Raw genomic sequence first — 27,322 nt, forward strand, 5'->3', positions numbered from 1 at the left:
TTTGAATGTTTTCTATATACATTTAAACTTGTTTATGCATTGGAATTCTTTAGAAAACTTGTTTAGAAACTGTGATTAATGCATGGCTCATGACAGATTTGAAGTAAATATAAAACTGGTGCAGTTGAACCATATTTAAAAAGAAATAGTAAATACGTTTGCATTTAGAAAAAGGAGAAAAATACAAGATTGGTGGTGACAGAATAGGTTAAGAAAGCTGCTTTTTGTGTTTAGTTGCAAATAAATATAAATCTTTAGAGGCACAAAAATGACATTTGTGACGTACCATATAAATAGAACGTGCCCCCTTTTGAGGCTGCACAGTTGTTGAAGGGGTTAAACAAAGTAAACAATTTATCAATGTTTTTGTAACTTTCTTGTATCTTTAAAATGCTATTGATACTACAAATATTTTGGAACTTTCCCATCCTGAAAACCTACCTGTTTGACCAAACATTTGGTCACCTGCCCTAATTTCTCCTTATGTGGCTCGGTGTCAAATCTTTTGTCTCATAATACTCCTGTGCAGCACCTTGGGATGTTTCACTACGTTAAATGCACTATTATAAATACAAGTTTTGGTCTCCTTATTTAAGAAGGGATATACTTGCAGTTCAGAGAAGGTTCACGAGGTTGATTCCTGAGATGAAGGGGTTGACTTAAGAAGAAAGGTTGAGCAGGTTGGGCCTCTACTCATTGGAGTTTAGAAGAATGTGAGGTGATCTTATTGAAACATATAAGACACTGAGGAGGCTCTACAAGGTAGGTGCAGCGAGGTTGTTTCCACTTGTGGGGGAATCTAGAACTAGGGGGCATAGTTTAAGAGTAAGGGGTCGCCCTTTTAGAACTGAAATGAGGAATTTCTTCTGAGGGTTGTAAATCTGTGGAATTCTCTGTCTCCGAGAGCTATAGAGGCTGGGTCATTGGATTTATTTAAAGTGGAGATGGACAGATTTTTGAGCGATAAGGGAGTGAAGGGTTATGTGGAGTGGGCAGGGATGTGGAGCTGAGTCCATGATCAGATCAGCCATGATCTCATTAAATGGCGGAACAGGCTCAAGGGGCCAAATGGCTGGCTCCTGCTATTTCTTATGTTATGTAAGTTGTTGTTGATAGTGGATGGTGTGTTACTTCCTGGTTCAAAAATAATCTTGAAATATCCTACCAGGCATGTGATCAGTATTAGGTGGTTCTCCAATAATGTAAGGGTGTATTTAATAATTACAGTATATAATCTATAGAATACATTCAGTAGAAATCTAATGGGTTAATTACCAATTATAGGAACTCCTGATGAACTTGAGTTGTTTTAGTTTTGAAAAACAACCTCCTCCTTTTCACGTGCATGATTCTCCTTGGTAGCATAATTTGTAGAGACTGGATCAGCTTCTGTGTGTACTCCACCAACACCCAGCTCTAAATCTCAATACAGAAATATATAGAAGTTACACTATGGAAACAGGATATTCAGCCAAACCAATCCATGTTGGTGTTTACCCTTCATGTGAGTAAATAGTCCTAATCACATTGATCTACCTGTTTCCATTTCCTTTTATCCACTTTTTATTCATCCATCTATCTAATGTTAAATATTACCACACTTTCTGCTTCAACCACTAACCCTGGAAGTGAATTACGCAGCCTCACAAACTTTTATTTATGTAGTGCCTTTAACGTAGTAAAACGTCCCAAGGCGCTTCACAGGAGCATTATAAGATCAAAAAATTGACACTGAGCCATATAAGGAGAAATTAGTTCAGGTGCCCTTAAACTTGGCCAGAGGGGTGGGTTTTAAGAAGCATCTTGAAGGAGGAAAGAGAGGTAGAGAGGCGGAGAGGTTTAGGGAGGGAGTTCCGGAGCTTGCGTCCAAGGCAACAGATGGTTGAGCAATTATAACCAGGGATGCTCGAGAGCAGAATTGGAGGAGTGCAGATATCTGGGGGGGTGTTCGTTGTGGGGCTAGAGGAGATTGGGCTGGCAGGCCGGGACCGCCGCAAGCTGCTCCCTCCAATGGCCCCGGCCTACTGATCTTGCAATCAGCAGGCCGGGGCCATTAGAGGGAGCAGCATGCGGGGGCATACCATTGCAGGGAGTAGCAAGTCTTGGGTAATCCTTGCCACTGGACCAAGACCTCGCTCTGTCAAGCCCGTGTGGTGGCTGGTGTGCAACGGCCACTACACGTTAAAAAAATCCACGCACAGGCATCTTCCACTCTTCAAGATGTAGTTCGGGATCAGGAATATTAGATCCTTCATTGGAACATCCCCTTTTGGCGTGGAAGCAAGTCATCCTCGCTTCAAGGGATCTATGATGATGATGAAAGCAGATTACAGAGACAGGGAGGGGCGAGGCCATGGAGGGATTTGAAAAAGAAGACTGGACAGTTGTGATTTCGTAAGTGTAGTTGGGGGAGAGTTTTTTTTCTAGGGGTGGGCTCGGAAGGAAGTAGGGTGGTGGGTGGGATGGGGCGAGGAGGAGAAGGGGATACGGGTGGAGAGCGATACAAAGAAGTGGTTAGCGATTGCCTTATCTGCGATTGACTCAACTCTGTGTAAAGAAGTTTCGATAGCGCTCTGTTCTAAATCTCTTGCATTTAAACTTGTCTCGACGGCTCCTCGTTCTAGAACCCTCAACAACTGCAAACAGTCTGTTTCTATCGACTCTACCTTCCTTTCATAATTCTAAAAACATCTATCATACCTCCCCATAATATCCCCTATAGCTTTCTCTTTTTTTCTCTCCCTCTTCTCTCCCCTCCACCCCTCCCCCTCTTCTCCGCCCCCCCCTCCCCCTCTTCTCCGCCCCCCCTCCCCCTCTTCTCCGCCCCCCCCCCCCCCCCTTCCCCTCACCCCAAAACCTCTTCAAACCCAAAGATTTTGACCATGCTTTCGGTCACCCCTCTTCGTGTCCATTATTTTTTGTGCTCATTTCGGAGTGTATTTGAACTTTATTACATTAAACAAAAATGCTGTATAAATATAAACTGTTTTCATTGTCCTTTCACTTTCAGTAATCATCTAAAATGCTGAATAATGTACCTGAATTAGAGAGTTCAAGATAATGTTTTCTGATTAATGAACAGGAAACATAACCTCAGAACAGTTTCACAAACTTGTATTACTTGTTTGATTCAATTTGAAGTTTTTAAACAAATATGTCAATCTTGCATTCCTGAATACAATTGACAATGGCTGATGCAAAAAAAATTCTGACTAAATACAGTTTTGACTGTGCATTTTCATAGAATTCACACTCTAAAGATTACCTCAACTCAGAAGTTTTCAGACAAGTGTTTCTATTAGCTAATCAGAGATCCAGAATATTCTAATTTCCTTATTCAGATTACAGGAAGCCACTGGTACATTAACATGGCCATTAAATATTTAAATCGGCAAACTATTTTCCCACACAATCAAACCCACCTTTGAACATTCAAATAAAAAAAAAACCTCCTGGACATTTTGATCATAAGCCACCATCTGAACTCTGATATAAATTAAACAATCAAATCCAAACATTGTGATAGGAGGTAAGTGACATGAAACTTAGTACAAAACTCTAACCAGTACAGCTGTTGCTGAAACAATTGGGCCCAAGTTTCTGCCTCAGTTGCTCCTGATTTTTTGGAGCAACTGATGTAGAATGGAGTATCTTAGAAATTCAAATTCTCGGCATTTAGTTTGCTCCAGTTCTAGTCAGTTAGACCAGTTTCACTTTGGAACAGAATTTTTTTTTTTAAAGGGGGCGTGTCCGGCCTCTTACGCCTGTTTTCAAAGTTTTGGCAGTGAAAACTTACTCCAAACTAACTTAGAATGGAGTAAGTGAAGATTTTTGTACGCTCGAAAAAACCTTGTCCATTCCTGGCCAGCGGTTGGCGCATGCGCAGAACTCCGACATGAAGTCCTTCCTCGTTGCAGACTCCCGCAATCGCTGGCCTGACCGCTGCCCCCACCACATGATCTCTCTGCCGCACTCCCAGCCCCAAGCCAGCCAGCCCTGATATCCCCTTGCTCAGTACCTGTCCCATAACATCATGGGCCACCCCGACCTCTGAGAACACCACCGCAGGTCGGGGCTATAAATGGAGCTGGAGCGCCGGGCCCTGCAACATCATGGTGGGGGTACGGGGCCCAGAAAAGCCGAGGGCCCAGGGGCAGCATGAACCTGCCCACACTGCGATGTGTGTGCACACTAGGTCCGTGCAGCAGAGCAGGTCTCCAGTCGTCCTGATTAATCCTTGCCACTGGATAAAGGCCTAGCTCTGTCAAGCCCATGTGGTGGCTGATGTGCAACGGTCACCACACGTTTTTAAAAAAAAAAAATCCAAGCACAGGCATCTTCCACCCCCTCAATTGGAGTTCAGGACCGGAACATCAGGTCCTTCATTGAAAAATCTGTGAACTCTCGTGGAAACAAGTCATCCTCGTTCGAGAGATCGCCTAATAATGATTTGTACCATCCAATTTAATGTGACTGCCCCTCGTCTGACAAATTCCCTTATCTGGCACATGCTTGGTCCCGAAGGTGCCGGATAAGAGAGGTTCAACTTGTACAAAGGGTTAGAAAACGTTTGATTGAATATTTAAAGCCAGTGAACATGGTGCTAGAGTGATTTGATGTGCTAATGAGCTTCCTAAGGTGATCTGTGGCTTCCATTAGACTGTTGCATGTTACTTTTAAGTTTGAGACAACGAACATTCAGTTTTGATTCTGAGCATTTCTGGCCATTGTGATGGAATGATATTTCATTTTCGTTTGATTGCTGGGACCAACTGATCTCTTTTGGTCTGTGAATGGTGTGTTGTGGGTAAGGGAGAGTACGTTGCGCTAGGAGATATGCGTGGATAAGTCTTTCCCCCTCCTTTTCCTGTTGGTGAGGTCTTGATGTTTGATTTGTGTCTTTTGTGCAGCGTGGCTGAAATTGACAGCTCCAGTGTAGGAAGGAGTTCTAAGCAATGGCCCCCTGATGCTTTAATGCAGTATTGGTCAATAGAAATCGCTGACTACGCATGGCTACAGCGACACCATTTTAGCCACATGCCTTGCAAACAATGTAGATCAATGTACTTAATGTGTATATTTACTGAACAAACATCTAGCACCATTTGAGTGCTAAACTTTGCATTCTTTTTCTTTCACCAATAGTTGGAATTATGAACTGAATTTGACACAATTCATTTTAATGCAATTTCCAGGATTTTGTCCAGCAGCACTTTGACTTCATTAGAGCGATTACTGTCAACGTTGATTAGCACAAGACTCACCAGACCTGCCCTTGCTCTCCATCCAGAACGCGGTTGGATGCTGCTTGACCTTTGCCCTGATATGCCCTGTTGGAGTTGCTGGTCATTGGTTGGGCTTGCTTTCTTTTGCTGGCCTGGTGCAATTATTCTGAGTGATCCTGCTGGCTCTATCCCCATACAATGTTGTTGATGTTTCCAAGATGCTGAAGTCTGTTATCATCCATATTGCACACCGTTTTAGCAGATAGCAAGTAAACGGAAACCAAGGAAGTGAAGCACGCAGCAATTAAAAAGCACTCTTGCACTCTGCTTTTTGTCTTTACCAAACAACACAAAAAGTTTAAAGTACACGTGCATATGCCATACAAATGAGTTTTGAGATCACATGCCTGATGACGGTATTTTTTAAATTGCATTTCGGTCACTTCTGGATTCCCATTTAGCCACCTGTGCCTAATGGCTAATGTAGTCAACAACAATACTTTAGTGTGTTGCACTGCCTAATATGTCACTAGGATTTCAGTTTCTTCAAAAGTATCTCATTGGCTTTAAAGTGAACTAGCATCTAGAGGAGAGCTCTACACTTCTACCTCCCATTTCGTGAGAAGTGTTTAACTTTTCCTTCTGAATGACTTGGCTCCGATTTCAAAGTTATGTCTGAGTAAAGAAGTTTCTCCTGAATTCCTTACTGGATTTATTAGTGACTACCTTGTATTTAAGGCCCCTTGTTTTCCCCGCAAGTGGAAACATCATCATCTCTACGTCTACGCTATCACCAGTTAACACTCATAGCAGACTGCCGAGTCAGTCTCCCACCGAGAGCATGTGCTCAAAAAAAAAGGTGGAGTCCTTTTTGCATGTTATACAATTTCCTTATTTATAAAATAAGAATACTTTTCTAGTTGCAAACTGAGCATGTATTATCTAACAAGATTAACTGGCATCCTCAATAGCTCAGATGGTAAAAGTAGACCAGACAATCCCACAATCTGGCTGTGGTGGCAGTAAGGTTGTTGCAATTGCCAGTGTACCTGGGCTAAGGCGCAAATGCTTTTGGAGAATTTCTTGCACCTAATGTGTTTTTTTTGATAACTTGTCACAGTGATGACCTGAATATTTGACTCATAATTTTTGTACTTCAAGGGGAAGTTATACATCCCTTCATGTTCTCCCCAATTCCTCTTCCCAGATATAAACCCCAAGTTTCCACATGATTTGCATCTGATTTTTAGGAGCAACTGGTGTAGAACGGAGTATCTTAGAAATCGGAATTCTCCACATTTAGTTTGCTCCAGTTCTAGTCAGGTAGAACAGTTTCACTTTGGAACAGAATTTTTTTTTCAAAAGTGGACGTGTCCGGCCACTTACGCCTGATTTCAAAGTTTCGTGAGTGAAAACTTACTCCAAACTAACTTAGAATGGAGTAAGTGAAGATTTTCGTACGCTCGAAAAAACCTTGTCTACACTTTAGAAAATCAGGCGTAGGGAATGGTGGAGGGGGGGGTGTTTAAAGGGAAGTTTACAAACATTAAACACTTCAGTTTTACAAATAAAGAGCCATCATCAATAATACATGATAAATACATCAATAAATCAACCAATAAATTAATCAAAAAAAATTAATAAATAAAACATTTTCTACTTACCGGGAGCCCTCCAACAGCGTGCCCGTCCCCAGCACCAGATTTACAGGTAGGTGGCGTCGGGTCGGGGGGGGGGTGGAGGGAGGTCGGTTCGGTTCGGGTGGGGGGGAGAGAAAGAGAGCGGGGGGGGGCGTGGAAGAGCGGGGGTGGGGTGGGCGGGGAGCGGGTCGGGAGGAGGCAGGAGCTGGCTGTGGGAGGAGCCTTATTCACACAGCCCCAGTGAGGCCATTCGGCCAGGGCTAGGGGCTGCGTGCTTCGGGCCCCTCCCACACAGTTTCGGGCGCCTGGAGTTACTGCACTTGCGCGCCCACTGTAGCGCGCATGTGCAGAGGTCCCGGCACTGTTTTCGGCGCAGAGTCCTAGCTCCGCCCCCTACAGCTCCTGCTGCGCTGCGCTGAGGGCCAGAGCACCTGCAGGGAGGTGGAGAATACGGAGGTTTTTTTTAGGCGCACTTTGTGGCGTGAAAAACGGGCGTCCAGGTAGGGACTGCGCCGTTCTAGGCGCGGCTCGACACTTGGGGCCCATAGTGGTGCATATCTGAAAAGGGAAGACCTGAGAGTCATCTGATCCCAGGCCTTTGCAATGACACTTGAGCTGACTGTTAAAGAACGTGGAGCTGCAAAATCCCTTTAATCTGTTTCATCAGCCAATTGGATTTTATATCTTAATTTTTACAAAAATGTGTTTAACAAAGAATTCCATTCAATTGAAATGCGCCAACAAGAGATCCAGAATAAATTTGAGTCTGTTATGGTTTCTGCTTTAATGTGTTTTTTCTTTGTATAATACTAGTCATTTTCATCTTTTTCAACAGATTATTGAAGTGTTTTAACAAAGCTCTGAATGTTTCCCATTATTTGACCATCAGAAAAGTACAGTATTATGTTCTGTAAGATGATATATACCATAGAATGTTACTGCACAGAAGGACGCCATTTGGCTCATTGTTATGATGCCAACTCTTTGCTGGCGCAATCCAAAACTAATCCCACTGCCATGTTTTCTCCCTATAGCCATATCTTCCTCGACTTCAAAATCTAATCTTCCCATAGAAGATACAATTGTCTCTTCCTTAGCTACTTGTTATGACAAACCATTTATTCCATGCTCTTATCATTTCTCATAGCCTCTCCACACTTTCTTGGTGACAGTTTTAAATTGATGTCCCCTTGTGTCTGATCCACAGCCAAAGTCTTTCTCTCTCCACCCCAAAATATTTTTAAATCATTTTAAAAACCTCTAAAATCAGCTATTTGTGATCTCCGATCCTGCTCCACTGGAGATACTTGCAGCATCTCTAATCTCTCAAGTCATTGTTTGGTATCCCTGGTGAACCCATGCTTTATGCTTGTTCTATTAATGTCATTTCTGCAGTGGAGTGCCCAAAATTGCAGATAATATTCTTAAGTATATCCTAACCATTACCCTGTATGAAATTATTGTTGCGTCTTTTCTCTTGAACTTTACATCCCTATTTATAAAACCCAAAGGTGAGAGATGCTGGAGAAGAATTCATGCCATCGGGACTTATTGTAAAAATCTATTACAAGAGATTAATCATAACTGCTTAAACATCTGTCGTTCAAATTCTCTTGTTTATCCAAGTATTTTGCGCTTGAATCCGACAGCACGAGGGAGTTTAAATGTGTTAATGATTAACTACATTTTATGTTTATTGCTACGAATACTGGTTCTGTACTTGGCATCAGTAACTCATTCAAGCGAGCACCAACAATTATGTCATTGGCATGTATTTAAATCAAACATGCAAATATCAACAGAAGTGAACAGGAAAAAAATACTTTTTAAAAAAAAAAAAACACCCAACCAGATGGCTAGGCTCCCTATAAAGAATTGGCTTGTATTGATCTTTTGCATTATTGTCAAGTAATTGGTTTTGTCTTCTAGTGTAGCTACGACCATGGATTTTAACTTTCATATTCCTTTGTTGCTAAAAAGATTAAATGTGCAAATTTAACATTACTTGTGCTTTTGTACATAAATGTATTTGTCTTGCTAATGTTACCACATGATGTAACTATGACAATGCAATAAACCTTTCCGCCACGTAAAATTAATTTCTGTAGTGAGCTACCTCACAGCAATAGCAGCACGCCTGCAAATGATTAATTTCAGTGGCACAACACTAAGGCAAATTCAGTATCAATGCATGTTCACCATCAGCAAAACCTCCCTCAACTCTCACACTCTATAGTATATCATGAAACTGTGAAAATAAAAACTCTGGATATCCTATGAACCTGACTACTGCTGTCTGCTTCAGATTTTCTTAATGGTTGTGATTTCTGTAGTAGCTCATGGAGTAGATGTCAAATATCTTAAGTTCGCCAGCAGAAACTAAGTTGCTTCTGTACATGGGATCTGAATCATGTTTTATAAATTATTTCTCAAATGTCATGGTGATTTAAAAACTTAGCCACTATGCTCCAACATTACTGTGAAGAAATTCACTGTCTGATACAGTGAGCTATGCAGACTTGGATGGCCCCACATTCAATCCTAGGCCTTTCCTGAGAGTTTGCACATTAGACAGGTCACTGGAGTAACCGGATGTGGGAATTCTACCCCCTCCGCCACCCTTCTCCTGAGTCACTTGGGTCAGTTCTATCCCAGCTATTGTCCTGTCCAGCGTAATTTAACTTAACACAAATAAAAGAAAGAACTTGCAACCGTATAGCACCCTTCAGGACATGCCAAGGAGCTTTACAGCTATTTGATTTCTTTGCCGTTTATTCTCTCTTCATGCTTTTAGCTTTTAGTTGAGAGCTTTTCCCAGATCCTGCCTGGGTACAAAGCGATTTCTAAAACACGTGAGCAAACATTTCTTTTATCAGAGAAATATTAATCTGACCATATGTTTATCGAGACTGGGGAAAAGCGCAAAATGAGTTAATGGAAGTTAATTATTGGTTTCATTCTTAACCACTATTAAGGTCAAGAAATAGTGTGCACTTCATTACACAGGCCATTCGTCCAACCAGTCCATGCCAGAGTTTATGCTCTATTTGAGCCTCCTCCCATCTGTCCCCATCTAAATCTATCAGCATAACACTCTATTTCCTTCTCTCTCATATGCTTGTCTTGCCTCCCTTAAATGCATTATACGGTTCGCTTCAATAACTCCCTGCGCTAGCGAGTTCCACTTTCTCGTCACTCTTTGGGTAAAGAAGTTTCTTCTGAATTCCCTATTGGATTTCTTGGTGACTATCTTATATTGATGGCCTCTAGTTTTGCTCTTCCCCACAAGTGGAAACATTCTCTCTCTATCCACTCTATCAAATTCTTTCATAATTTTAAAGACATCTATTAGGTCATCCCTCAGCCTTTTTTCAAGAGAAAAGGGACCCAGCCTGTTCATGCTTTCCTGATATGTATATGTATACACTCTCATTTCTGGTATCGTTGTAAACCTTCTCAACACCCTCTCCAGTGCCTCTCTATTCTTTTTATAATATGGTGACCAGAACTGTACGTAGTACTCCAAGTGTCGTCTAACCAAGGTTCTATACAGTTTTAGCATAACTCCCTACTTTTCAATTCTATACCTCCAGGAATAAACCATAGCGCTTGGTTTGTTTATTTTACAGCCTGTTTAACAACTTTTAGTGATTTGTGTATTTGTACTCCGAGATCCTTTTGTTCCTCTACCCCACCTAGACTCGCACCTTTCAAGTAATAAATGAACTCCCTATTGTTCCTACCAATATGTAATATTCTGTGTTGAACTTAATTTGCCAATTATATGCCCAGTCTGCAAGTTTATTAATGTCCGATAACACCACTACACACCTTCTGCTGCTGTGAATAACTACCTTTTATCTCTATCTGCTTTCTGTCTTGAAGTCAGCTAGCTATCCATTTTGCTACTTGTCCCTGACTCCGCATTCTCTGACCTTGTTCATCAGTCTATTATGGGGATACCTTATCAAAGGCTGTTTGAAAATCTAGATAAATTACATCTACTGCATTTCTGTTACCTCTTCAAAAAATTCAATGAGGTTGGTCAAGCAAGAGTTTCCCTTTTTGAAATCCATGCTGACTATTCATCATTATATTTTTGGTTTCTAGATGTTCTTCTATTTTCTCCTTTAGTAGGGATTCCATTATTTTTCCTTCCACCGATGTTAAGCTGACTGGTCTATAATTCCCTGGAAATGTCCTATCCCCCTTCTTAAATATAAGAATTATGTTGGCTATCCGCCAGTCCTCTGGCACTACACCTTTTTTCCAACAAATTATTAATTATTTGTAGTAATGCCTCTGCTATCACTTCCCTAGATTCTTTTAAAATGTGTGAAGGGATTTTATTCTGAATTTGATTAGTTTATTTAATGTAGACTCCCTTTTTTAATTTTAAATGCACTTATCTCATTACTAATCTCATCATCCTATGTCCTGTCCCTCAGTTCTATCCCCTGGTAAATACTGAAACAAAATAATTATTTAATATTTCTGCCATCTCTTACATTAATGTGCAGAAAGTTGCTAAACCAGCAGCAAATATGGAATATATTTGCTGCTGGTTAACTGGTGAGATACAAATGTCTAGGCATTTATTGGGCTGGTCTGATAGTGTCAGACCAGGACCACTGGATTTTTGTCAGAATATTGTGATGTACAGAGAAGTAAAGTATATATCTTGTGAAATATTTCAGATAAATTTACATAAATGGGTGAGAAAACTCAAAACTAAAGCTTTAGATAAAATATTATCCAGGAAAAACTGATGATTCTAGCTGTCAGTTTGCGAATTTGTACAAATACAGAATTACAAACACTTGCTTCACGTAGATCTTGTTTAAGATTACATTGCCAGACCATGGAAAATATCAGTCAGCTATATGCAAAGTCACAATAATAGGAACTATTTTATAGAATGCCACTCATATTTTGGCTGAGTTCCAAGTACCTTGGTGAGGCCACACCTGGAGTAATTGTGTACAGTTTTGGTCTCCTAACTTGAGGAAGGACATTCTTGCTATTGAGGAGTGCAGCGAAGGTTCACCAAACTGATTCCCGGGATGGCGGGACTGACATATCAAGAAAGACTGGGTCAATTGAGCTTGTATTCACTGGAGTTCAGAAGAATGAGAGAGGATCTCATAGAAATGTTTAAAATTCTGACGGGTTTCGACGGGTTAGATGCAGGAAAAAATGTTCCCAATGTTGGGGAAGTCCAGAACCGGGGGTCACAGTCTTAAGGATAAGGGGTAAGCCATTTAGGACCGAGATGAGGAGAAACTTCTTCACCCAGAGAGTGGTGAACCTATGGAATTCTCTACCACAGAAAGTTGTTGAGGCCAATTCACTAAATATATTCAAAAAGGAGTTTGATGTAATCCTTATTACTAGGGGGATCAAGAGGTATGGTGAGAAAGCAGGAATGGGATACTGAAGTTGCATCTTCAGCCATGAACTCATTGAATGGCGGTGCAGACTCGAAGGGCCAAATGGCCTACTCCTGCACCTATTTTCTATGTTTCTGTGTCAGAGCCATGTATAATTCAATTTGCATCTGAAACAAAGCTCCTATGTTCTACCTAATTTGCAGATTAATCAACCTGGTTCAGATATTATAAAGGTGTTTCCTTTTTGAACTGTGTCCTTCAGTTTGAAATTTGGCAAGGGGCGACTGCTTCCTTCAATATATCAAAATACAGAATTTTCCTTATTTTGCCACAGCATTAACACTGCATTTAATAGTCTGTGCAATTGGTGTTAAGAAAATAAGTAATCACGTCACCACATTCACATAGAAAGAAATTGATTAGATTTGTTGCCTTGCATGAAGATCAGGTAGATCAAGCATGCCATTCACTTATCACCGAATCATAGAAATGTAGGGCACAGGAGGAGGCCATTTGGTCCATTGTGTCTGTGCCGGCTGGAAAAGAGCTATCCAGCCTAATCTTGCTTTTCCTGCTCTTGGTCCGTAGCCTTGCAAGTTCAAGTGCATACCCAAGTACTTTTAAAAAGCGATGAGGGTTTCTGCCTCTACCACCCTTTCAGGCAGTGAGTTCCAGACCCCCACCACCCTCTGGGTGAAAAAGTTTCTCCTCCACTCCCATATGTTCCTTCTCCCTCGTGCCCTTGGCATATTTCTGTATAATTAACTAATTTCTTAAGTACTACAAAGAAGCTATTTTGTACTTGTTACTGACTATAGTATTATTAATATTTGTCCCGCAAAATTAAAGTCTCATTATTTCCAACCTAACTTTTAAAAATCTATTTAGATTTTGTATCTATTTTTAAATTTTTAATTTTGCCAGCCAACCAACCAAGCATGTTGAATTGCTTTTTTTTTTGAGTGGAGCACTGACCTACGCAGATATTTTAATGCTACTTTTGGAGGTAATCCCTATAGATGTCTGCCCTACTTCAAAGAGCATTATACTGAGAACAGGCAAAATACTTAGCTCCTGTTAATTGAGGTTGAGGTCTTGCATTGGTGGCATTGAATTTTAAATATAGAATCAGACACGACTTTGATGCTGAACCAAAGAAGAGAAGGGGTCAGAGGTGGGTTTTCAGAGTCCTAAAGGAGGAAAGATAGGGGAGTCGAGGGTTATGGGAGCGGGCAGGAAAGTGGTGTTGAGGCCAAGATCAGATCAGCCGTGATCCTATTGAGGGGTGGAGCAGCTCGAGGGGCCCAATAGCCTCCTCCTGCTCCTATTTCTTATGTTTTTATGAGAGGGAAGTGAATGAATTTGAGTGTGGGGGCCTAGATGGCTGAAGGCACAGCTGCCAGCACAAGTGATCAACTAAAGCAAAGCGTGATTAACACATCCAATCATCTTGGCAGGCACTTGTGATACCCACTGGGCAATGGTTGAGGTGAAGAATCTGGAGTTCACTAAACCGGGACTGTAGACTGGCACAGTAACCAACCATCTCAAGCCTGCACATTATATTTCTTTTCCCATTTTTGCCCTTCACTTATTTAATCATGACAAAAGTTTAGTTAAGATAGGCAGACAAAAAAGCAGGAAATTATAGACCAGATAGCCTAACATCTGTTGGGAAAATGTTGGAGTCCATTATTAAAGAAGCAGTAGCAGGACATTTGGATAAGCAAAATTTGGTCAGGCAGAGTCAGCATGGATTTATGAAGGGGAAGTCATTTTTGACAAATTTGCTGGAGTTCTTTGAGGATGTAATGAACAGGGTAGATAAAGGGGAACCAGTGGATGTGGTGTATTTGGACTTCCAGAAGGCATTTGACAAGGTGCCACACAAAAGGTTTTTGCACAAGATAAAAGCTCACAGGTTTGGGGGTAATATATTAGCATGGATAGAGGAATGGCTAAGTGAGAACAGAGAGTTGGGATAAATGGTTCATTCTAAGGTTGGCAACCAGTAACGAGTGGGGTGCTGCAGGGATTAGTGCTGGGACCCCAACTATTTACAATCTATATTAACGACTTGGAAGAAGGGACTGAGTGTAACATTGCCAAGTTTGCTGACGATACAAAGATGGGAGGAAAAGCTATGTGTGAGTAGGACACACAAAATCTGCAAAAGGCTAAGTGAGTGGGCAAAAATTTGGCAGATGGAGTATAATGTTGGAAAGTGTGAGGTCATGCACTTCGGCAGAAAAAAAATCAAAGAGCAAGTTATTATTTAAATGGAGAAAGATTGCAAAGTGCTACATTACAGCGGGACCTGGGGAGTACTTGAGCATGAAACACAAAAGGATAGTATGCAGGTACAGCAAATGATCAGGAAGACCAATGGAATCTTGGCCTTTATTGCAAAGGGGATGGAGTATAAAAGCAGGGAAGTCTTGCTACAGCTATACAAGGTTTTGGTGAGGCCACACTTGGAATACTGTGTGCAGTTTTGGTTTCCATATTTACGAAAGGATATACTTGCTTTGGAGGCAGTTCAGAGAAGGTTCACTAGGTTGATTCTGGGGATGAGGGGGTTGACTTGAGGAAAGGTTGAATTCATTGGAATTCAGAAGAATGAGAGGTGATTTTATCGAAACGTATAAGATTCTGAGGGGGCTAGACAAGGTGGATGCAGAGAGGATGTTTCCACTGATTGGGGAGACTAGAACTAGAGGGTATGATCTTAGAATAAGTGGCCTCCCATTTAAAACAGATGAGGAGAAATTTCTTCTGAGGGTTGTAAATCTGTGGAATTCACTGCCTCGGAAGCTGGGACATTGAATAAATTTAAGACAGAAATAGACAGTTTCTTAAACTATAAGGGATTATAGGGAATGGGCGAGGAAGTGGAGCTGAGTCCGTGATCAGATCAGCCATGATCGTATTAAATGGTGGAGCTGGTTCGAGGGGCTGCATAGCCTCCTCTTGTTTCTATTATGTTCTAAAACCTATCGAATCATTGTAAGCTTTCAGAATTGTCATTCCATTATGATACTCCTTTTTAATTGTCCTCATTTATTTAAATTTCATAATTTCCTACTCTGCATCTTCCCTAGATTGGCGAATAATTATGCAAATGAGCTGACTCGCAAAACTTGAGTGCTATTGGCGCTTCACCAGTCTTGACAATATTAGCCCTAGTTGATCACCATTTAGATCAGATATACACCTGCAGGGCTTTTTAAAACTCTCTTTCCTGTTTACGGTAATCCAGACTGTTGAGGTTAACCAAGGCTTTGAACTTTTCTAACATTATAAAACAACAGGTTTACAGATAGAGATACATACAGCTGTAAGTCAGTCGCGCAATCCGAGACTCTGAATCGTCTGCTTTGGGAGACTGAGGCGTTAATTTTCGGTTGACATCCTTCTTGGTGTTTTTCTGACTTGTTTGTGGACTTTCTCAAAATTGCTGCTTTTACACCCTTCTCACTGGCAACACGCTTTCCATTCACTCTCTGATGCAAAAGCAGTTTGATCATGTGTGCGATCGTTCCCCACATTTTCTCAAGTTCTAGCTCGGAAGCTGTCTTATCTTTTACCTCATCACAAAAGCACTCTACCAGTTAGCCGTGGCTGTGTGTAGCGCTCTCTCCTGAGATGAAAGATTGTGGGTTCAAGTCCCACTCCAGGGACTTAAGCACACAAATCTAGGCTGATACTCCAGTGCAGTGGTGACGGAGCGCTGAACTGTTGCCGGAGGTGCCGTCTTTCGGATGAGACATTAAACCGAGGCCCCATCTTTCCCGCCCCCTCCCCCCGCCCCGCCAGGTGGATGTAAAAGATCCCATGGCACTATTTCGAAGAAGCACAGTGGATTTAACCCCGGTATCCTGGCCAATGTTTATCCCTCAGTCAACATAACAAAAAACAGATTATTTAGTCATTATCACATTACTGTTGTGGAAGCTTGCTGTGTGCAACTTGGCTGCTGCATTTCCTACATTACAACAGTGACTACACTCCAAAAAAGTACAGTAAAGCGCTTTGTGACATCCGGTGGTCATGAAAGGTGCTATATAAATGCAAGTCTGTATTTGTTTATGTCCAAAAAGTACAAAATCTCAGAGCCTTCTAACCGTCTGAAGCAATAATAACACCATTTGAACTTGGTCAACCTTCCCAGCATGTCCTCTAAACAGTTGAGTTCTACCCATGTTAATATATTTAACCAAATTCTGCTCTTTGAGCAATCCAGGATTTCTAGTTCATCCTTTTAGTTTTCTTTAAAAGTCCAAAACTCTTCACACCAGATTAAAATTTGCCCTTGTATGTCTTGGAATCAAACACTTGGGGATTAAAAAATGTCTAACCAAGTGACTTCAGCGCCATCCTATCTTTAAATATCCCTTGCAATTGTTGAAAGTGCCATTGGGAGTATTGGGTTTCACTGCAGATAACCCTCAGCACTTAACCAAGATAAATTGATGAAAATAGTATCTCTCGAGAGGCCAATTCCGTCTGTGGTTTGTGTTGTTACAATACAAACCAACATCCAACAACTGTGAGATCACTGAGACTAAGCAACCAACCTATCCTTGATGAGCAGTCATACAATTTTCCATATTTTCTTCTTTAATGAGAAAAACATGAAAAGTTGAAACTGGCTCTCCTTGAAAGAACAATTAGCACCCCAACAGCATAATAATTGGAGCATTCACTTCATAGGATTACATCGGATATAAGGCACAGTAACAGGCCATTCGGACCAATAAGTCCATGCTCCACTCGAGCCTCCTCCCGTCTTTCCTCATTTAAATCTATCAGCATAACATAAGAACATAAGAAATAGGAGCAGGAGAAGGCCAAACTGCCCCTCGAGCCTGCTCCACCATTTAATACAATCATGGCTGATCCGATCATGGAATCAGGTCCACATCCCTGCCCGCTCTCATTAATCCCTTATTCCCTTATTGTCTCTTTCTGTCATTAAATTTATTCATTGTCCCAGCTTCCACAGTTCTCTTGAGGCAACGAATTTCACAGATCCACAACTCTCAGAAAAAATGTCTCCTCTTCTCAGTTTTAAATGGGCGGTCCCTTATTCTAAGATTATGCCCTCTGGTTCTAGTCTCCCCTATCAGTGGAAACATCCTCTCTGCATCCACCTTGTCAAGCCCCCTCATAATCTTATACGTTTCGATAAGATCACCTCATTCTTCTGAATTCCAATGAGTAGAGGCTCAACCTACTCAACCTTTCCTCATAAGTCAACCCCCTCATCTCTGGAATCAACCTTGTGAACCTTCTCTGAACTGCCTACAAAGCAAATATATCCTTTTGTAAATATGGAAACTAAAACTACACGCAGTATTCCAGGTATGGCCTCACCAATACCCTGTAGCTACACTTCCCTGCTTTTATACTCCATCCCCTTTACAATAAAGGCCAAGATTCCATTAGCCTTCGTGATCACTTGCTGTACCTGCATACTAATCTTTTGTGTTTCATGCACGAGTATCCAACCCTAGGTCCCGCTGTACTGTAGCACTTTGCAATCTTTCTCCATTTAAATAATAACTTACTCTTTGATTTTTTTTTCTGCCAAAATGCATGACCTCACACTTTCCTACATTTATACTCCATCTGCCAAATTTTTGCCCACTCACTTAGCCTGTCTGTCCTTTTGCAGATTTTGTGTGTCCTCCTCACACATTGCTTTTCTTCCCATCTTTGTATCATTGGCAAACTTGGCTATATTACACTCAGTCCCTTCCTCCAAGTCATTAATATAGATTGTAAATAGTTGGGGCCCCAGCACTGATCCCTATAGCACCCCACTGGTTACTGATTGCCAACCCGAGAATGAACCATTTATCCCTACTCTCTGTTTTCTGTTCGTTAGCCAATCCTCTATCCATGCTAATATATTACCCCCAACCCCATGAACTTTTATCTTTTGCAGTAACCTTTTATGTGGCACCTTGTCAAATGCCCACTGGTTCCCCTTTATCCACCCTGTTCGTTACATCCTCAAAGAACTTCAGCAAATTTGTCAAACATGACTTCCCCTTCCTAAATCCATGCTGACTCTGCCTGACTGAATTTTGCTTTTCCAAATGTCCTGCTATTGCATCTTTAATAATTGATTCCAACATCTTCCCAACCACAGATGTTAGGCTAAATGGTCTATAGTTTCCTGCTTTTTGTCTGCCTCCTTTTTTAAATAGGGGCATTACATTTGCAGTTTTCCAATCTGCTGGGACCTTCTCAGAATCCATGGAATCTTGGTAAATTACAACCAATGCATCCACTATCCCTGCAGTTACTTCTCTTAAAACCCTAGGATGCAAGCCATCAGGTCCAGGGGATTTATCTGCCTTTAGTCCCATTATCTTACTGAGTACCACCCCCTTGGTGATTGGGATTGAGTTAAGTTCCTCCCTCCCTTTAGCCCCATGACGATCCACTGTTGGAATATTATTAGTGTCCTCTACTGTAAAGACTGATAACCCTTTATTCTCTTCTCCCTCGTGCGTGTCTAGCCTCCCCTTAAATGCATCTACACTGTTTGCTTCAACCACTCCCAATGGTAGCGAGTTCCACATTCTCATCGCTCTCTGGGTAAAGATGTTTTTTCTAAATTCCCTATTTGAATTCTTGGTGACTATCTTATATCGATGGCCTCTAGTTATGCTCTTCCCCACAAGTAGAAACATTCTCTCTGTACCCACTCTATTAAAACTTTTCATCATTTTATGCAAGTTTATTCATGTCCTCCTGTAATTTGTTGCAGTCCTCCGTGTTGACTATCCCTCTATTAGGTCACCTCTCAGCCTTTTTTCCAAGAGTAAAGAGACCCAGCCTGTTCCCCCCCCCCCCCCTCCTGCATTTCTGGTATCATCCTTGTAAATCTTCTCCACCCTCTCTCGTGACTCTCTGTCCCTTTTTATAATATGGCAACCAGAATTGTACGTAGTACTCTACGTGTGGTCTAACAAAGGTTCGATACAGGTTTAGCATAACACCACTACTTTTCAGTTATATTCCTCTAGAAACAAACCCTAGTGCTTGGTTTGCTTTTTTACGACCTTGTTAATCTATGTCGTTACTTTTAGTGATTTGTGTATTTGTACTCCGAGAACCCTTTGCTTCTCTGCCCCACCAGAGTCTCGCCCTCCAAGTAATAAGTGGACCACCCTATTCTTCCTACCAAAATGTAAGGCCTCGCATTTATGTGTTGAAAGTCATTTGCCAGTTACATGCCCATTCTGCAAGTTTATTCTTGTCCTCCTGTAATTTGTTGCAGTCCTCAGTGTTGACTATCCCCGCTCCCCCGTTGCGCAAGCGACAATTTCGCTAGTCATGTGACTAGTCGTTGCCTGTGACGGTTCCTGAGTTAACTATCAAATTATACAATAGACAAATGACAGCATCGTTAATGTTTGTTTAATACAGGAAAAGTACAAGACTCACTACTTGTACTTCTGTATAATTCTTCGATACAGAAGTACAAGACCCACCACTTTTACTCTAGTTCCCCAATACAGAAGAAGTACAAGACTCACTACTTATACTCTATTTAACTCTGCAGAAAAGGTGTTCCTTTCGCTTAAAATACTAAATCTGTTCAACTCAACATACTCTCATAGTTACCCAATACATCCCGGATGATCCATCTGGTCCTGACACTGTTCCTTCAAGGGTCGCTCCCTGGTCCCCCTTCTGTCGAGGGTTGTTCCCGGGTTCTCGCTCTGGACTGTCCGAGCTTGTCTATCTTTATACCTTTTTTGTCCCTCAGTTAACCATGTGTGTTGCTGTTAATTGCCTGCTTCTTTCTACAAGATATAGAGACGTTCTGCTGTTATCTCAACTTGTGTCTCGCCTCAAAGTTATTACCAAGTTGGGAGTCTCCCTTCCCATGTGTGAATATTATCTTGATCAATGAAATCCTTTCTTACTACCCCTTGCTATCTCCACAGCTGGTCCTGTTATGGTAACTCCCTCCTGTCCGTTGGCCTTCAGTCTGTTATTCCTACATCTGACCTTTTGTTCGATGATTAGCAATTGCCAGAACTTTGTTAATTGGCATTCAGTATTTACACACTATCTCTCACCCAGGGCGACTCCTTTGAATTTGGCTTTATTATCCTGTAGCTTCCCAGTTGTTTTACAACTTTACCTCATCTCTTATCTCATTGACCCTGAGGTGAACGCCTGTTTGCTTTTTGTATGAGAGTTTGTTTTTTTTAGACCCCAGGTCTGAACTAACTTCTTCATCCTTTCTGATATTTCCACCCTGCCCCCCGCCCTCCAATTTTGTCCTGCAAATTTAGAAATTGTGTTTTTCATTCCAAAGTCAAAAGTTGCTAAATTGTGAACAACAGTGGTTCCAGCACTGATCCTTGTGAAACACCACTACCCAGCTTCTACCACTGACAGCTACCTTTTATAGCTATTGTCAACTAACTTTCTTGGAGCCAGCTAGCTATCCATTCTGCAACTTGTGCCCTGACTCTGCATTCTCTGGTTCATTAGTCTATTATGTGGTACCTTACCTTTTTGAAAACCCTTGTCTATTCTCTGTTATCGATTCCTCTTCTTCCAATAAGCAGCAATGGGAGTGAGTTCTCATTTTGTAGTGGAATTCCAATAGACGTGCTTCCTCAAGGAAATAAAGGTGTCCTATCAGAATTATGAATCCATCTCATTCTAATTTTGCACATTGCCAACCAATTACTGTGTGTGATTGTATGAATAAAGGTCAGGGAGTAGCTCTTGTCCTAATCCATCTTGTCATTAAGTTGGAAGGACAAAATCATACAGACCAAGAGTGTACAAATAGAACATTTGAACTAGAGGGCACTGAATGCTGCCGCCTTGTAGAATCTATCCTGTGCAGATGGAATAAGCGATTCCCTTTGATGGCTGCAAGCTGGTCCAGGGTGAAATGCATCCCAACGCCATTTCCTGTTGACCACACCGAATTGCTCATTATGCAGTTTCAGGCAGAAGTCTCGCTGGTGTGAATGAGGGGTGCTCAAGAAGCTTGAGTATCTGTAATTACCCTACAGACTAACCACAGTCACATCTGACCAAAGGATGCTCATTGTTGGTGAAAATAGAAAATGGACACTACTCATCTCTTGAATGTTACATTCATCAAAGTTTCTGGGCGTACAAAGGAAACTGCCTTCTCAAATCAGAGATAATATTTGCTCATTTTGCCTTCCAAATTGTAAAGAATGATTTAAAAAATAGAAATAGAGGTGACTTGCTGTTGTGGTTACAAAGAGAACAAGGCACTTGGCTCAGATGATTGTGCCCAAGCTACTTTTTAAGTATGCTACTGGAATCAAACCCACCATGATTGACTGTTCGGCTCAGTGGGACTGCCCTCATGTGGTCCCATTCTTATCTACCCAATTATGTCCAAAACACCTTTAGCAAAGGCTTCTCTTTCTAACTCTAGTTTTCTCTGGAGACCCTAATGGACCTATCCTTGGTCCTCTCTTCCTCATCTGTATACTGCTCCTTTGAGATATCATAAGACACGGAGTCAGGTTCAACATGTTGCCAGTAAAGTTCTGGTTCCTGTCTTGCTTGAGTGGAAGGATTGGTTTGAATGCTGAGTTTATGGAAGGAACAGTGGGAGGAGAAGGCCGATTATAGCTGGAAAAAATGGATTGTTGATGATGTTCAGAGTTATACTTTTTGTAGAACATAATCAGTTTTCAGATGAGGTTAGATTAATTTAGGATACTGATATTTTAATAAGGAATGCAGCTGTAACGCTATTATTTCTCTAATGTTCGACTGTATTATTGTGTGATTGTACTGCACCGTGATTTGTAGTAAAGCAGTTCAATCTGAAAGGTTGGGCAGGGCGCAAATTCTGCTTTAGATGTGGCGCTTGTATTATGGCTAGATTTGGCCTCCTTGCTTCTACAGGTATTCATAAACTGCAAATCATTCAAGAATGCTGCAGCCAGTGTCCTCACCACCAATCACTTATCCCCATCACCCTTGTCCTTGCTAAGCTTAACTTGCTTTTTTTTGATAACACTCCTTTGAAGTGCCTTGGGACATTTTATTATGTTCTGTTACCTGCTGTTTTAAGCTCTGGAATTTCCTGCTTAAATCTCTCCGCTTCTCTCCCTTTAACACGCTCCTTAAAACCTACCTCTTTGACTAAGCTTTTGGTCACCCGCCCTAATTTCTCCTTATGTGGCCCAGTGTCAATTTTTGTGTCTTGTAATACTCCTGTGAAGTGCCTTGGGACGTTATACTATGTTGAAAGTGCTATGTAAAAACAAGTTGCTGTTGTTAAAGGTGCTATAAAAATCTAAATTGCTATTGTCCCGAGGTTGGATTTTGCGATTTTTGCCCTTTTTATGCCACTGCCTCAACCTGCCTTGTCCTATGTTGCTGCACTCACTCTCTAGAACTCAAACAGTGGCCTACTTCTCGTTTCTTACTTCACCATCAATTGCCACTCATTCAGCCGCTTTGTCCCCTGGTTTGTAGAACACTCTCCCTGCCTTCAAAAACCTTCTTAAGGTCCTCCTGTTGGGGTGTGCTTTTGTTTTCTCATTCATCCCATCCCCCCACCCTCTAGCTACACGTCCACTGCCCGTCATGTAAATATTTTACACCAGTAACGAGTGCAATATAAATTGAAAGTGGAACTAACACTACTCCACTGTCTTCATTGCTAAATATCCAAAACTGTACTTTGTTGCTGTATTCCATTAGTGCTCCTTGTTTTTTTTTAATGGGTGGGGGCGTGGGTGCAGAGGGTGATGGGGTAGGGAGGAATGAAAAGGCATTTGACGTTTAGTTTTCACTACCACTGGGGAGTCCCTTTCAGCAAAAACTGGTCCTAAAAAATGGAGGGGTTGGTTGATATTGGGGAAATAGTTGCTGTCGCTGAGTAAATAATGGTGCAAGTTGTAAATTCTGCAGCGAAGGTGGACTATTTCTCAATGTGTTTGTTTAAAAAGAAATCCAAGGAAGGGTAAACCTGCACATTTAAAACATCATCTTCCCTTACTTTGCATCTTCTGGCCTGGGGTGGAGAGAAATGCTTACTTTCTACCCATTTTGCTTTATGTCTGGCATCAGATATTCCAAAATTATAGCGCTACAATCACTTATTCACAATTCTCTGGACTAGTTTTTTTTTGCTAATGAACACTAATAGCACCTAACCATTTAGAAGTTTGTAGCATTTTTATGAATATGCTTATTATCTCTGGTCATCATTCTCTTTTCCTGAAAGTGCTACGGTATGGTTGTTGGTCAGCCTTTGGTACCTTGCCATTCTTGTGTTCGCCATGGCTCAATTGGTATGACTATCGTCTGAGTCAGAAGGTCATGGGTTCAAGTCCTATTCCAGAAACTTCAGCACAATTTATGCTGACACTCCAGTGCAGTGCTGATGTAGTGCTTTTGAGTGAGGTGTTAAACCAAGGCCCATCTGCCCCCTCAGGTGGACGATAAAGATCCCATACTATCCAAAGAAGAGCAAGAGAGTTCTCCCTGGTGTCCTGTCCAATATTTATCCCTCAACCAACATTATTAAAACTGATTATCTGGTCATTATCATATTGCAGTTTGGCAAATTGACTGCCACATTTTCCACATTGCAACAGCGACTATGCTTGAAAAGTACTTTGTTCGCTGTAAAGTGATTTGTGACCCTGAGGACATGAAAGTTTTTTCTTTTATATGTGGAGCGAGTGTTGACAGGTTATTTTATTCTATGGATGCATCATAATTGAGCCTGATCCTGTCTAATTTTTCTAATTACTGTATAGCATCATATGTTATGGGAGCCTAACTTCTTAGCTTGGCTTATAACCAAGAAGACCTTTTATATACATTTCACGGGTGAAAGTTATACAGAACATGTTTATGCTTAGTAGCTAGAAGACTCCCATAATTTTGTTCTTTTGTTTAGCCCCGGGCTGTTGGAGCAGCATCCCTGCATGGTACATAGTTGGAAAATTCTGATTTCCTACCTCTGTCCCATGCAGGGCGAGTGCCCCAACAGCTCAAAACGAATGCAGAAAACGTGGCACAGTGTGACACCACAAAGTTTTGTTACTGGGCCACCATTGCAAAAAACCCTCAGTATTGCATGGAAGTGTCAGCCTGACTTAATGTGCTCAAGTGCACAATGGGGCTTGAACCTTCTGTGCGCAAAGTGAGAGTGCTACCAACTGTCTGCTCATCAGGAAGAGCCCATGATTCCTTTTTTCTTGAGATAGAAAATATGTTCAGTTCTTGTATTGTTCACAATACTACTTGTTGTCTTAACTGAAATTATACAATGTCATTTTGTGTCTAGGTTACTCAAATTATGTGTGCCCCATTAATTTGTTAGCCCTTTTCATAAAGGGGGTAAAAATTGGTGTGTGAAAATCTCGCAAACATTACACTATGATAACCAAGTTACAGAAAGGGATATTCTGAGGCCTGCATTTGATTTTTTATTTCAAAATATACTTCATTCATAAAAAAAAAACTGTACAGTACATTCAATGGCATTTCAGTACATTTAGTACATTTTATGGCTTGCCTGCCCATGTAATCAGGAGATGAAAGAAGGAATGACGTGTATTTATATACTCCATTTCATGACCTCGGGACATTTCAAAGTCATTGTTGTAAGGATGGAGAGGAAAAGACAAGCAGTGGAGAGATGTGTGTATTTTGGTAGATTTTCACATGCTTCCTTAAGCGTAACAATGAGCTGTGTCTCTGCGTTCTGGTTACCAGTTGAGTTGACCAGGCATTTGCAAAAATTTGATTGTGTTTTACTGTGCCAGTAAGATTCTGGGCAGTAAATACTTGCACTCAGTGCAGCATTCACTCCTGCTGAGATTTATATCCTCAGCAATTGTTTTCCTTGTGTCTTTTACAAACAGCAGGAGATCTTTATATGCAAAAAAAAATGTACAAAATATTTTTTGTGAAAACATTGTTGCATTATAAAGTAAACTATTCATTGAGTCTTTTTTGCTTTTGCAAACCCGGTGGATGTCTGGCAATATTTGTACGTGCGTTTCTAATGGAGCTGTGTGTCTTTTTAGACCTCGACATATTGATCAATCTTAATGTTGCTATATGACTTTATTGCAGGTGAACCTCAACGATTCTCACAGTCAGATGGTTGTTCACTGGGCTGGAGAAAAGAGCAACGTGATAGTGGCACTTGCTCGGGATAGTCCACTCTTACTGGGACCTCGCACTAGTTCTGTAAGTAAAGCATTTTAAAAAGACAATTTTTGATTTTAAGATGGTTTATGTTTCCAATTATCAGACTAAGATGTACAATTTGGAAGCACATACAAACTTCCTGGCTTCTTTAAAAAAACATTATGAAACAGTAAATGCATTATTTATAACTTAATTATTAATACATTTTATCTGTTCCAACTCAAAACACAATGGCATCTTGTCTCACATAAACTCTCAATTGGAAAAAAATGACTAATCATGGAATAAGATTTTGTATGTATTTGCAATTTTAAAAATAAAGAATATTTCAAGTAGCAATGAATAGGGGCTAAGTGACAAATCATTCCAAGTGATATATTAATGGTGAATTTTACCTTTTTTTATATTAAGTTAAATTGTATTAATATGGGTCAAGGAAGAAGGCTGACTTTAGCATGAGTTTCATATCTGAATTTTAAAGGTATAGTTTGTAAATGTTAATTCTAAATATAGCACTGCATAAAAGCTATTTTAAAAAATTCTACAATTTATGTTTGTTAAAACCTATTGAAATAGGAATTGATTCCTGTACATTTGACATTCTTTGGAGGGTACTGAACTGTTAAATTTTTGGTGTGTGAGTGAAGGAGGTGGCAAGAACATTTGGAAAGAAATGTACAGATATTTTTAGAGAGGGAGAGAGACTCATAGATGAACATTTCTGTAATGTGTGGAATTTGGAGCAGCCATGGTATGGTTTCAGGGTTGTGTACCTCCTGAATGCTTTAGAGATGCTCGAGACCAACCCTTTTGGTTTTGGTTGTCAGAGATGGAGTTATAAGGGCGTGACCTTTTTCAGGTACAGTTCTTTTCATGAATGGTTTTATGTAGTGTTGTCAGTTATTTTATTTTGGTGCATAAAATGCCCAACAGTGGCTGCTGGATTGGTGAAATTGTTTTTTTTTTGAAGAGCTGCTTGTTCTCATGGATGTCTGCCAGGGAGTGCTGCACAGTTTATGCATTATGATTTCTTCCTGAAAGAGTAACTGCTGATGTACAATTGTTAAAAGTTGGATGTTGCCCTAACAGTAGCATTTCATGTAGTCTGATGGGGATCTATCCTTGGCCCCCTTCTTTTCCTCATCTATATGCCATCCCTACGCACATTGCCCGAGATCTTCCCGAATCACAGCTTCTGAAATGGCTTCAGTGTGTGCAGACATGGGGTCAGCTTTCATATTCGTGCTAATGACATTCAACTCTACCTCACCACTGCCTCCAGAAAATTCACCAGAGTGGTCAGGGTGAGCTGCCAAGACTCCAGATGGGTGCATTGCCAAACTGAGCTATTGAAGTGGATTGTCTGAGATACTGTAGCGATCTCTACATTTCTTCGATTGAACCCGCTGAAATTTTAAATGAGCAAGAGAATGTAGACTAGATTGCACCACAGTGTTCAGGACAGTTGTATAATAGGCTTATGTACTATTAATCTAATCCGAGGTTCTCATTTATCAGCTTGGTTTAAACATTTACCTTAGTTAACCAAGGTGTTGTTTCCCTGGGACCTCCTATTGTTCCCACATTGCAACAGTGACTACACTCCAAAAGTAATTAATTGGCTGTAAAGCGCTTTGAGATGTCCGGTGGTCGTGAAAGACACAATATAAATGCAAGTCTTTCTTTTATATACAGTGACTTTTCATGCTTTTCACTGAGCTTCCCTGCAACCTAGAGGTGTTATGGATGTACAGGAGTGGCATTTGGAAAGTTTCTAAATATTCTATGACAGATTTTTGCTACTTTATGGACTTTTTAAAAAAAAAAACTTTCAGTAACTTGGAATAGACAACTGTTG

General features: G+C 40.9%; 1 protein-coding gene across 3 annotated transcripts in view; it reads left to right on the plus strand.

Annotated features, from left to right (window-relative positions):
- sorl1 (sortilin-related receptor, L(DLR class) A repeats containing) overlaps positions 1–27,322 on the plus strand; it is a 221,278-nt gene that overhangs the window by 26,155 nt on the left and 167,801 nt on the right. For all 3 annotated transcript variants that reach the window (XM_070894543.1, XM_070894544.1, XM_070894545.1), the window contains exon 2: positions 25,387–25,503. In XM_070894543.1, the coding sequence (XP_070750644.1) occupies positions 25,387–25,503 (117 nt within the window). The remainder of the gene's footprint in view (positions 1–25,386; positions 25,504–27,322) is intronic.

Source organism: Pristiophorus japonicus, chromosome 11 (assembly GCF_044704955.1).
Source record: "Pristiophorus japonicus isolate sPriJap1 chromosome 11, sPriJap1.hap1, whole genome shotgun sequence".
Taxonomy (NCBI): domain Eukaryota; kingdom Metazoa; phylum Chordata; class Chondrichthyes; family Pristiophoridae; genus Pristiophorus; species Pristiophorus japonicus.